The 12,919-nt window shown below is 38.1% G+C and overlaps 1 protein-coding gene across 2 annotated transcripts in view; it reads left to right on the forward strand.

Annotated features, from left to right (window-relative positions):
• STXBP3 (syntaxin binding protein 3) overlaps window positions 1-12,638 on the forward strand; it is a 28,837-nt gene extending 16,199 nt beyond the window's left edge. The window contains exons 9-19 of one of the 2 annotated variants that reach the window (XM_079981422.1): window positions 361-485; window positions 2,927-3,031; window positions 4,326-4,383; window positions 4,858-4,923; window positions 6,085-6,165; window positions 6,999-7,137; window positions 8,344-8,450; window positions 9,479-9,577; window positions 10,474-10,559; window positions 10,650-10,798; window positions 11,761-12,638. In XM_079981422.1, coding sequence (XP_079837548.1) covers window positions 361-485; window positions 2,927-3,031; window positions 4,326-4,383; window positions 4,858-4,923; window positions 6,085-6,165; window positions 6,999-7,137; window positions 8,344-8,450; window positions 9,479-9,577; window positions 10,474-10,559; window positions 10,650-10,798; window positions 11,761-11,858 — 1,113 coding nt within the window. In that variant the 3' untranslated portion in view covers window positions 11,859-12,638. The remainder of the gene's footprint in view (window positions 1-360; window positions 486-2,926; window positions 3,032-4,325; window positions 4,384-4,857; window positions 4,924-6,084; window positions 6,166-6,998; window positions 7,138-8,343; window positions 8,451-9,478; window positions 9,578-10,473; window positions 10,560-10,649; window positions 10,799-11,760) is intronic. The other variant, XM_079981423.1, reaches the window with a different exon arrangement.
• The last annotated feature ends 281 nt before the right edge of the window (window positions 12,639-12,919 follow it).

Consider the following 12,919-nt stretch of genomic DNA (forward strand, 5'->3'; position numbering starts at 1 on the left):
AGCCACCAACCTATACACAAAACGTATTCCATATAAAGTCCAGCACGTTACTTCCAATAAAATCTCTTGAGGGCAGAGGGGTCTGACATTCCATTTCTTCACTGCTGATTCCTTGAAGGAACCTAAATGGCTTCCCCATGAAATAAAGGAGTATAGGAGTATAGAGTATCAGGAAAATCTTGGAATATGTTGGGAATATGGTTATTGTTTTAATTATATGAGAATAAACTTTAGCCTTTTTCCCCTGTTATTTTGTGTAGCTTCCTCTTTTTTAAAAGATAAAGTAAATATTTTTAGGTTGTACAGCACTCTCTGTTTTGCTTGTCTCTTTTTAAAAAAGTGATGCTTTCTGATTTTTAGGGGAAAACCCACTCCCAGCTGTTAATAATTGATCGTGGCTTTGACCCTGTGTCAACTGTGCTCCATGAACTCACTTTTCAAGCAATGGCTTATGATCTGCTACCAATTGAAAATGACACATACAAGCAAGTATAATTTCATCTCAATTTTTAAATATACTCACAAGTTCATAAACTCCTGCAATGTAAGAATACATTCTGCCCTATATTTGTTATCCCATGTTGGCTGAAATGGAACATTCCCTAGAAGGACTGCCTTTGAAGTTCCTTGCTTAAAGGTGTTACACATTGCAGAGCCAGAGGAGGACTCCTGAGAATTGTGGGACACAGGAATTGCAAAGAAGGATGCTAAAGACAGTTTCACTGTCTTTATTAAGCAAAAAGTAGCCTGGCAGTTCTTGCATTTCGCACGGGAGACAGACACCACCAGGCAAGCAGATGATGGACTGCGCGCACCCAGCCTAAAGTGTATACATTCTTTATATGGTAAAGCAGCATACGTCACATGGGAACACAGGTGGCTGATAACCCAAAGCATGACCGATGTTTCCCCTTTCTGGGCTCAGAGCCCAATATCTCCGACCCGCAGATAATAATACTGTCAAAGCTAGCCAATTCGTGCATTTCAAAGCATGTGAATTCACACACATATGAGCTCATTGCTACAGCCACTACCAATTAAGAATGGGGTCATCTTGACTATCAACATGGCATAAGCAGAGCTTCCAGAACAGTCCACCTTTAGTTCAACATAAAAGGGAAGGGGAAATTGAGTATATTGTAAGTGGTGACAACTTCCTCCATTTAAGTGGTCTGCAGAGAGTCTCATGGAAGTGTGTAGTCTATTGATTTGATTTGGGCACTGAACAGTCTTGTAGGGCTGAAGCTCAGTGGTAGAGCATCTCCTTTGTATAAAGAAGGTCTCTGGTTCAATCCTGGACAATCCTAGAATGCCCTCTATTTGAAACCCTGGAAAACTACTGCTAGTCAGTGTAGACAGTACTGCGGTAGATATGGTAGTAGAAATTGTTAGTTTTTTATCCGGTCAGGAATTATTTTTGCCAATGCTGAAATACTAAATATAGTAAGTAAACCCCACTGAGCACAGATCCATAGCATCATGCTGCAGGCTAAATCACTTCAGTAACACTAGTGCTACTCAAAATTTTAAAGCATTGATCTGTCCCTCTGCCAAAGAATACCATGTGACTCCACAGCTCCATGTATCATACCACACTTTTGTGGCTTTACTTATGTCAGCAGAGAAAGCCTGTATATGTGTGTGTACGCATAGATAGACAGACAGAGGCACACTTCCTTTGTCCTGAGTCCATACCTGAAGTGCCAATCTAATATTCACAACAGACAACATAATTATTTTTTATCAAGTCCTACTTATTGCTATTAAGATGCTAATGTGAAGCCACTTTCTGGATTTGTGTTAATACAAAGAGTGTTATGCCACACTTTCAGACATGTTAGTTAAAGTATACACCCTTTAAGTTCCACAGTAAATAGCTAACAATCAGCTGTAGTTCAAATGCAAACTTCCACAGCAAGATTTCAGCTTTTCACCATCTTCTACATCTACTTTAGGAATAACTAATGCATTCAAGAGAGACTCATATTTGTATAATAGCTACTAACTCTTTTTCAATAATATGGTCTTAACTAACTTTCCATTTTTTCCTTTCTTGTATTTCTACTGCCTTCTGGTTGAATCAGTTTTTATGTGAGTTCCTATACATATAAACGGTGTTTCGTGACATAGCAGTAGTAAACTCTGTGGCATTCCCCCAGTTCTTAGGAATCTGGTTAACAGCTGGAAGAATACAATACTAGGCATGTTAGTACAGATATCTGTACATTAAATAATTCCCATATAAGAATCTGCTTTGTGATTATATGTGAAATCAATAGTTAACCATAATTTTCCGTCTATAAGATGCCCCCATGTATAAGATGCCCCTTATTTTTGGGTGGACTCAGATTTAAGAAAATGGGGGGAGATAGCCCCATGTATAAGACGCCCCCTAATTTCTGACATTATTTTTTAGGGGGGAAACCTAGTCTTATACACGGAAAAATATGGTATTTCCCCAGTTTAAAGTGAGAGATTGTTCTCTGCACGTTGGGGTAAGAGGAACTGTTCTGTGAACTGAAGGAGGAGATTAATGTAATGACCTATATAAACAGACAATATGTTTTGGAATAGGCCATTTTGTGTCTCAGTTGATGATCTTTTATACATTACATTACATTACAAAATACTATTACCCTTTCAGCATATTGTGTGCATGTTTCTTAGGAAATAAGTAGCTCTCACTTTAGAGGGACTTATTCCTAGGAATAATTCCTAGGCTTCCTTAGCTTAGTATTTCAGCTTTTTATATCCTAAAAAGCGCAACTATTGCTTTTGTATGTTGTAAATAGGACTCTTGATGTATTCAAAACAAGAGTTTTGAAATCCTTTTCTTTAACTACAAAACATATGTGCAAAAAACTGTTCTGTGTATTCATCTGTTTATATATTACAACTAATAATTTGCTTTTTTTTCTTTGTTTAGGTATAAGACGGAAGGTGCAAGTGGAAAAGAAAGGGAAGCTATTCTGGAAGAAGATGATGACCTCTGGGTGAAAATCCGACACAGGCATATTGCGGATGTGTTGGAGTGCGTACGATTGAACATATTTTGCTGTTTTACATAACATTACTTGATAGCTACTTAAAACTGCGTTTCTATCGGTGGTATTCAGTACTAGTCCTACTCAGAGTAGGCCCATTAAAGTTAATGGTGCGACTAAGTTTGGTTCATCAATTTAGCGGGTCTACTCTGAGTATGACGTAGCTGAATCTGGCCCGTCAGGTTGTATTCAACTAACCTGGCATGCTAGTGGAAGCAGTCCCGCTTCTGCAACAGGGACTGTGTGTTGCAATTCCTGCATTGCAGGGGGGGTTGGCATAGATGACCCTTCCAGCTCTACAGTTCTATGATTCTATGTAAAGCATTCAAGGAGGTGTGAAGCAGGGTGAGGGGTGTGACCCGGGGGGGGGGGTCTAGTAATAGTCCTGAGGGCCAGCTAAAGAGGCTTAGATTGGCCCTCAGATCTTAGGTTCCCCACCACCACCCCTGCTCTAGGCAAACCATAGACCACAGCCAAGGAATATAAAAGGAGAATACTGCTGTCTCTCATTAAGTCAGTAGAAGGTGGCAGCCTGTATTTTATTCTGGAGTAGTTGAGTGAGTCACCTTATTGTCAGGCACCTGGGGCATGTTCCTCATACACAAAATATTCCACTTATTTCTGAGGACTAAATCTACATTTTTTTGCTGCTCTTGTTGAATTTCTGCTAAATAAACTTGCTTACCACCTCTGTGTAGACATTTGTTGTTGTTTAGTCATTTAGTCGTGTCTGACTCTTCTTGACCCCATGGACCAGAGCACGCCAGGCACTTCTGTCCTTCCACTACCTCTTACAGTTTGGTCAAATGTGTAGACATACCTGAGACCATTTTATCTTTGATTTTGAAGCCTTTAAGCAGTTTATTATTATTATTATTATTATTATTATTATTATTATTATTATTCCCACCTTTTCCCCAAACCGGGACTGAAGGCAGCTTACACTTAGTAAAACAACACAGCTGAAATACAAATACCTAAAAGCTTATAAATTAGAATAGTTAAAGTAATGAAACTGTGATAGAATTAAAAGAATACAAAAGCAAATCTGGTACAAAACAGATAGTAAAAACATCACAGATTATTAAAAGTCCTTTCCTTAATTATTTTTTTTAAAGTGAGTTCCCCAAATCTTGTGATAATAAAACAATCTTCACCTGATGGCGGAAGGAGAACAAAGAGGAAGCCTGTCTAGCTTTTCTAGGAAGGGAATTTCAGACTTGTATATATTCTCAATTTAATTTAAAAATATTAAGAAGCCATTTTCTTCTACTCTTTCAGGGAAATACCAAAACTTATGAAAGAAGTTTCATCAAAGAGAAAGGCAACAGAAGGAAAAGTAAGAAATAAATATTTACTTTAAAGTGGTACTAAATGTTTTTAAATTTGTCTTCCGCTGAGTGCAACTACCTTGATACTAAAGACATGGGTTTGGAAGTGAGAATAACTGAATGCAAATCCACTAGGGTTTGTTTTCAAGTGTTTTTAAATTGCCTTTTGTTGGTACTTCTAACCTACTAAAATGGAGACTAAAATATATATATTTGTAGTGCAGTCTTAAATATATATTGCAGTGCAATCCTAAATAACAATAGTTTTTGAGCGATGAATAAATGTTATCAGTCAATAAATAAAAACACAGAAGAAAGGGCCTATGACTTCAGACAGATACTTTTTACCTTGTAAGTAAACACAGGATTTCAGCCTTAGTAAACTTCTTGAAGCTGGCTATGCATTTCCTGGTCCTCAAACACAAATTAAAAGAAATGTTGATTGTGAAATATTTGAAACTGAAATTCGAATTATTTTCTAGCTATCTTTAAGTAATCTGGCTCAGCTCATGAAGAAGATGCCCCACTTTCGCAAACAGATTACTAAGGTGAGCAAAATATAATACTGTTATGTGTTTGGATGCTGTTCATTTTTTAGATTTTAGCCTAGATTTGGCTTAGTTTGTGGCCAATTATGCTGGTGTATAAGCATGACTTAGGTGCCCTCCAGATGTTGTGGATTACAACTCCCATGATCTCTGATAATTAGTGAAGTTGGCTCACTTTGATGGTAGTTGGAGTCAAATATCATCTGCAGAGCACCACATGAACTGCTCCTGGTACAAGTAATCTAACTGGTACAACTGGAGTTAAGTAAACACATAGGGTGGCGGTGGAGATGATTGCATTAGCTCTGCCCCTGTCACCATTGTAATTTCCCCTCTCATGCTGGAGTGTAAATTTCTGAAGCAGGAAGCATTTGCACTATTCTAAAATTTACGAGGAGCCTCCATGAGTTCAAGAAAAGACTCATTGCTTCAGAAGTTCACCCTTTGACCAGAGTAAAGACCTGGGCAGGAGAAGCAGGGTTAGCAAGGTAATCCCCACTGTCCCACTTGCATAGTTAGTTAACTGGCATACTAACAACCTAAAGAGAGATAAAATTGTTCCATAAACAAAAATTCCCTTTTTGGATCAGAGCAAGGAACATCTAGTCCAGCATTCTGTTGTCATTTGCCAAGTCAGATACCTCAGCAGGTTCAAAAGCAAAACATAAAGGTTGTTAGCTCCGTTTCTGATGTTTGAGGCATCCCGACTGTTTGTAAATGTAAATTTCATTTACATGTCACAACTAATTGCTTTTGAAAGATCTAAGCCTCATGAACTTGTCTTAATTTTTAAAATGTATTATATTAAATTGTGTATCCTATGTGTCAGAAAGACCCCCAAATCTACTTTGTATTGTATTTTCCTGGCTTGCAGGCAATCTTAAGCATGTTTGTTCAACACTTTCTAAATTCAGTGGGATATACTACTTAAATGTGTGTTACGATTGCAGCTTTAGAAAGTATTAGGCTGGTCTTAATTAGCATTCTTAAAAATTATAACTGTAACATATTGTAGAGTGTGAAGCTTATGTTTTGTGGATTGTTTTTAAGAAATAAGACTGGACACATTAAACTTTACTGCCTGTTAATGAATTGTTTGTTTTCTGTTGCTGTGTCATAATGTAATGTAAAAGTAAGCAATTTTTTGCTTCTGTTTTGCAGCAAGTAGTGCATCTTAATATAGCTGAAGATTGCATGAGTAAATTTAAGAATAACATAGAAAAGCTGTGCAAAGTTGAACAGGTATGTGAATCATCCAAGAGTACAATGGTATTTGGACTGAACAAACTACTAGGGACAGTATAATAACAGAAATTCTATTGGCTATTCCCCTAAGGAGAGAACTTTATATCTTGGTGGCTTTTAAAAGCATTTCTGGCCAAAGTAGCCTTTTTTAAATCTGTTTAGTAAAAAATAACTGTTTAGTAAAAAATGTTCTTTGCAGTTCTGGAATACTAGTGCAAAGCTACTGGCAAAAAACCGTGTGTGTGTGTGTGTGTGTGTGTGTGTGTACACACACAGCTATAGTATTGCCATAGCCTTATTTTCCTGACCAGAAAAGCTACCAGGATAGTATCATAGTGGTCTCTCATTGCCCTTTAAGGGTTAGTTTCAGTAGCTACTTTTGTTCAACAATGGGAAGAGCCACAGTAATGTCATGGTACTTTATCAACTTCTAAAAATCCAGAACTAAGACTAATGCCCCAGTGCTATACTGGTGAGGGAGCAGCAGCAACAGAGAGGATGCAACGGGATATAAATTTACGAAGTGGATCAAGTGAACTCGTTTCCTTGAGTAATGTACTGCAGGATCGGTTAACAACTGAACTTGTATTGTTTTGCTCCGTTACTGCTAGTACTGTGTGGTTTCCTCTTACAGCATTCCTCCTAGCAATCTAGTACAGTCGTAATTGCATTTGGGAGTGAAGGGATAGTTACCTGGAAACACAACATATATGATATGCCTCGAGAATTCTACTTCCGCTTAAGGCTAAATGTGGATCTGTGGCAACATACAAAAGTATGCTGAAATAATTGCTATGAACTTGATAGGATATCTCTTGTTTGTAACTTAGGATTTGGCTCTTGGAACAGATGTAGAGGGACAGAAAGTGAAAGATCAGATGCGAGTCCTTCTTCCAGTACTGCTAAATAAAAATCACGATAGCTATGATAAGATAAGAGCCATCCTCCTCTATATCTTCAGCACAAATGGTAAGGTCTAAATCTTCTATCTACTGTCTTAAAGATAGTTCAGTATGTCACACACTAAACTACATGAATGTAATGAAATGTCATGTGTATGCACATGTGTATGTGTGGCCACAATTCACTCATGCCATTAGAGCATGGCTTATTGAGATAAATGACAGTTATGCAAGAGTTATTGTTGAAATTACTCTTTAGGAGAAGATGAAGCCAAGTAAATTGTCATTTGTTTGTATGGATAAAAAGCTGCCCAGCCATGAAGAATAGATTTTTTAATCTTAAAATATATCTGGGATAGCTGTATTGGACTGTAATTATTGGATTGCTGGTGAGATGGAGATTTTTCAGGCCTGCTGTGGTGCAAACTTATTCAGAACAGTGCTACACAGGTATTAGGGTAGCACTTTATAAAGTGTTTCAAACTTATTAATGCTTACCGTATTTTTCGCCCTATAGGACGCACTTTTTCCCCTCCAGAAATGAAGGGGAAATCTGGGTGCGTCCTATGGGGCGAATACAGGCTTTCGCTGAAGCTTGGAGAGCGAGAGGGGTCGTGCGCACCGACTCCTCTTGCTCTCCAGGCTTCAGGAAGACATCCACAGCCTAGGCAGCCCTGCCGGAGGTCCCACAGGGATGTCTAGGCTGCGGATAGCAGCCTGCTTCCCGGAGCATCGGGCGCCCTGAAAGCAGAGTGCCCGGCGCTTCAGGAACACATCCGCAGCGTGGGGAGCCCTGCGGGAGTTCCCCGCAGGGCTCCCCACGCTGCGGATAGCAGCCTGCCGCCTGGTGGGCGGGCCGCCCTGAACCAGAGCGCCCCGTGCGCTGGACAGACATCGGCCAGCCCCACAAGCTCGGGGGACAGCAGGGAGGCGCAGCCCCGCCATCCCGCTGTTCCCCGACCTGGTTCGGTTTCCCCGACCTGCTTTTGGGGGGGAAATAAAGGGGGGAAATTTCCTTTATTTCCCCCCCCAAAAAAAACTAGGTGCGTCCTATGGGACGGAGCGTCCTATGGGACGAAAAATACGGTACTTAAATTCTGTGATTGATTTTTACTCTAAACCATTTTAGTTTTTTAAAGTTTCTTTAATGCTCACGGCACTTGGTTAATGAGCAATATATAAATGGGCAGTATATAAATGTCACAAATAAATACACCAATCTCAGAAAGTTACTAATTCAAAATGTCACATTTATTTTTAAATGTGGAATAAGGAACTACACAAGAGAATTTGGACAAGCTGATCCAGAACGTACAGATAGAAAATGATAGCGACATGATAAAAAATTGGAAGTATCTTGGTGTACCTGTCGTCATTGCAGTAAGAAATGCAGCATTTTTTTCCTATCAACTCTGTGTTACCTCTTGCTTATTTGTATTGTATTGTTAATACGTAATGTCTATTCAGGGAGTTCAGATTGCTTCACACAGATGATTTTCTGATTTGTACAACAACCCTGTAAGTAAGGGGTGGGGTATAAAGCAGGATATTATGGTTTATATAAAACCATGTAATGAATTTGCAGCTGATGGGAGACTTCAGCCAGGGATTTCACTGGCTTGCATCTCACATCATTACACTAAAGCCCAGCCTCATAGGAAGAATGTGAAACTCTTGACTGCAACTTCTTTGTGCTGACCTCTTAAACCAAACGCTGCAATCCTAAACATACTCATACTTTCGAGGAAACCCCTTTGTGCATATTAGGACTTATTTCCAAGTAAACATGAATTTATTGTGCTATAAGAAGTGCAAAATAGGCCATGTGCTTGAGAAAAGATGAGATAAAATTGGAAGCATATTTTTAGATAGCTCTGCTGTCACTCAGACATGTTTTTGACTCATGTTTTGTACAGTTTGAGAAGAGTAGCGAGTACGGTAGCTACTCCGAAGTCATGTAGTATAACTGTTACCCTGTAGCAGGGTAACTTGTGGCAAATATAGACTAAGTTAATGATGTCAAAAGTGATCTTCCACCCCTCCCCTGGGTCTCCCCTGTATGTCAAGGATTTGGGAGGGGCAGGGTTGGTAGTGAAGCATGCATGCAATTTCATGGCCAACCAATTTTTACAAATCCCTTTGTATAAAAATTGTCTTCCATTAAGTTTTAAAACTTGCATTTTATTATGTACTTACTAAGAGATGTACTTCTGTTTTTGCTTGCTGAAGACAATATTTTATTCTCTCTGATTACTTTTCTTTGAAACCCTTGTATAATAGACTGCATAATGTTGTCTTTGAATTATATTAATTTCTTTCAGTGGTTTATAACCTGTTATACATGCATTACTGATACTACTCCTAACAGCATTCTGTAGCAATCAAGCTCAATCTCTTTGGCTATTTAGGCTGCATCACAACAGCGCAGATCATCGAGGAAGGATCGTTCCTCAGAACAAACATTTCAACTTTCTAGATGGACACCTGTTATTAAGGATATTATGGAGGTAAAATTTCTAAATAAAATAGCTTTTAGTCATGCACATAATATTGGATGTTTTTAAGAAATTCTACTTGTGTGCTGTTGTTATCCCTATTTTAGTTGCATTTAATATAGACCTTTTACTCCTGATAAGTATAACACAGTTGCTTCAGTCTCATACAAAAGGTATAATCCAACTTTGTACAAGCAGACTTCCATTTGCACAACAGGAGTTCATCTTTCTCTCCTCTCATCTGCAGTCCTGAAGCACCCCAAAAATCTGCTAAATAGGATCCAGATTTGGAGGCAGCTAGTTGGGAGGAGTATAAAAGAGAGTGGAAATCTATTCCATCTACGGACACACTCCTTCCATTGGAAGTGCTATTGGGCTGAGGATGAGAGCACTCTTTATGCTTGCATACTTTCTCCTGCTCATCTTGACATGCTCAGAAAATAACTTTCAAACTGGGCACAAATGACATTTATAAAGACAGTTTGATAATAAAGAGTCCTAGTGTGCCTTAAACATTTATACTGTTCATCAGAGAATAAGGAGGGATTAAAAAGAGAAATGCAGAAATTTATATGGAATTAAAATTGCTGCAGCAGGCAGAAAAATTATTAAGTATCCACCAAGACTCTCAGCAATTTTCAATTAGTCTGTGGGAAAAGAAATCAATGGTTTAAAATGTGGACTATTTATAGCCAGGCAGTTCCTTCATTCAGAAAGGTAACTTGTTCCTCGGAACCTTAACTTCCATTCTTTTGTCAACATATTTACATCATTTACCCAGGAAGTGTTTGTTGCTATATGCTGGCTTCATGCCTGCTTTCTAGTCATAGAAAATCTGGGGATTTTTAAGACTCAGAATAAATACTTTGTATCACCTTAATTTGTTTAAAGAACCTATTTTCTTCCAGGATGCTATAGAAAATAAACTGGACTCAAAAGACTGGCCTTATTGTTCCCAGTGCCCTGCACCATGGAATGGTTCTGGAGCAGTGAGGTAAGTGATTTAATGGTATTCAAATTAAAAATTGTGTACATGTTCCCCCTTTAATTTCCAAATGTCCTTTTTTTCCACTCTGTTTTACAGTGCTCGCAATAAACCCAAAACTAGTTACTTGGACGACCGGAAAAGTGGATCAAGGCTAATTGTGTTTGTCATTGGAGGCATTACATATTCTGAGATGCGCTGTGCATATGAAGTTTCTCAAGCCTACAAGTCTTGTGAAGTTATTATTGGTAAGCCTGACCAATTATTGCTTAGACAGGATAGTTGTCTAAAAACTGCTTGGCTTTTGAAGTGATAGGAGCACCAGGATTTCTTTTTGCTTCCTTTTTCTGTCCTTTATTTTATTCCCCTTCCGCTTCCTCTACAATTTGACTTTGCCACTTACATTTCTAAATATTACTACCCCTTCTACATAAGACTAAAGTCCTTATTTCTGGATTGGCTCTCTTGAATCTTCCTTTTGGTTCCTCTAAGAATCAAGCAATTTAAAATAGCTGTTGTATTTAGTCTGCATATTATCAGAAAGTATGAATCCTCTCCTACAAGTGTTTTATCCTTGCATTCTCATGTAGTTCATTTCTCTGTAAAGCTGCATCAAATTTTGCAATTATCTTTCTGAAATAACAGCAACTGGTAACTCATGTTAGCTTCTAATAGTCTTAGGAGCCTAACTACATGTTAATTACATGCATGTAATAATCACATGCATGTAATAGCATGCAAATGGTCTTCTTTTTTTTCAAAATAAAGGAAAAACTGGGGAAGGAGCATTTTGAAGTAGGAAATGTGTGTGATTAACATTTCGCAGCAAATGTTTCACTGTTATGGCCACTTGGCTGTAATATGTACTATTGTTGACATACTGAATTGCTGGAGAAACTAATGGCATCTAGGAGGAAATTAACAAGTTGCCTCAAGGTTATTACTTAGTTCAGGGGTTGCTAATCCTGAGCCCTGGAACACAAAGTACCCCCCCCCAATCCAGATCACACCCCCAATACTTCACTGTTTTTTGGCAGTGGCAGCAAAAAGGGAGGAAATACACAGCACGGGGGTGTACAGAGAGGTTTAAACCTCTTTACCAAACCCAGCACCCTAATGAGGATGAAGATTGTCCCTTCCCCAGTTACAAGTTTAATAAGCTAATGATGTTGATGACTAGCCCTTCACAATTACATCTTGTTTTTACCAGGTTCCACTCACATCGTGACACCTAGAAGACTACTGGATGATGTAAAAGCACTTACTGTAACAAAATCAAAGGATACAGTCTTTTTTAAGAATGAATAGAGATTATAACGTTCAAAGATTTTCAGCTGTGCTTAATTTAAGAGATATTAAGAACACATAATATAAATATTATGGATACAATTTAGTGATAGTTAAGAGTGTTTTAAGTTCAAATGATTACAGTGGGAGAAGTGTTACATATCTGACTTCCCTACTGAAATCAGCAGGTCTTAAAAGTCCTTGATTGCAACTGGATTGTACCCTATGTACATATTTTATAAATCAGTGCTGTATTTGGGACTGTTCTTTTTATAATTTGAAATCTGCTTTCCTTGGGTTGGGGGGAAGGGGAAGGTAATGGATAAGAATAAGATGTATGTAACAGCTTATGTTTTTATATTAATGTACTTGGTTATAGATGGCATTTTGCTGCAAAGTGTTTGGTGTAGAGAATGCTCACCATTGCAATATATCATGCTAGGACTTGGGAAACATTTGTATATATGCTAATGATTTTTCAGTAATAATGTGTAAACTTTCTATCCTGAAAAAAGTCTGTTTCTAAAAATACTATTATAAAAGGGCAATGAGCTTAGCTACAAGAGGAAATGTAAATGTATAGCACAACTACAATTTGGTAAGCTACAAGATTCCATGCAACTTGTAAGAGTGTCATAGACAGCTGCTTTCAGTGAGGTACAAAGTGTAAGTTTAAAACTTTTCCTGAAAAATCTCAAGACAGAACTTTGGTTATGTGTGTCGGGGATTGCATGGTTCTCTGTATGGTATTTGGGTGAAGTTAATCATGAAAGTAATAAACCTTTTATCAACAATCAAGAACGCTGAAGAATATGTTGTCTTAATTACTTGTTTTGGTAATTTTTGTCAGGACTCTGAAAAAGAATGCAGTACAGGGCAGATGACTGACTTGCTTCTTTCATCAGCTTGCAAAATGAACTGATCATTGGTCAATCCCACATATATTCCCCATATTTCCCTTCTTACTTCTCTAATTGGGGGAGGGAGTGACATAAATGGGCTGTTGCTGGGCAATAAATTAGAATTTTTTAAGCCATACTGATATAAAAATAATTGTGCCACCTACTAAATTATCTGAGTTT

The sequence above is a fragment of the Podarcis cretensis genome, assembly GCF_951804945.1.
Source record: "Podarcis cretensis genome assembly, chromosome: 6".
NCBI classification, from domain to species: domain Eukaryota; kingdom Metazoa; phylum Chordata; class Lepidosauria; order Squamata; family Lacertidae; genus Podarcis; species Podarcis cretensis.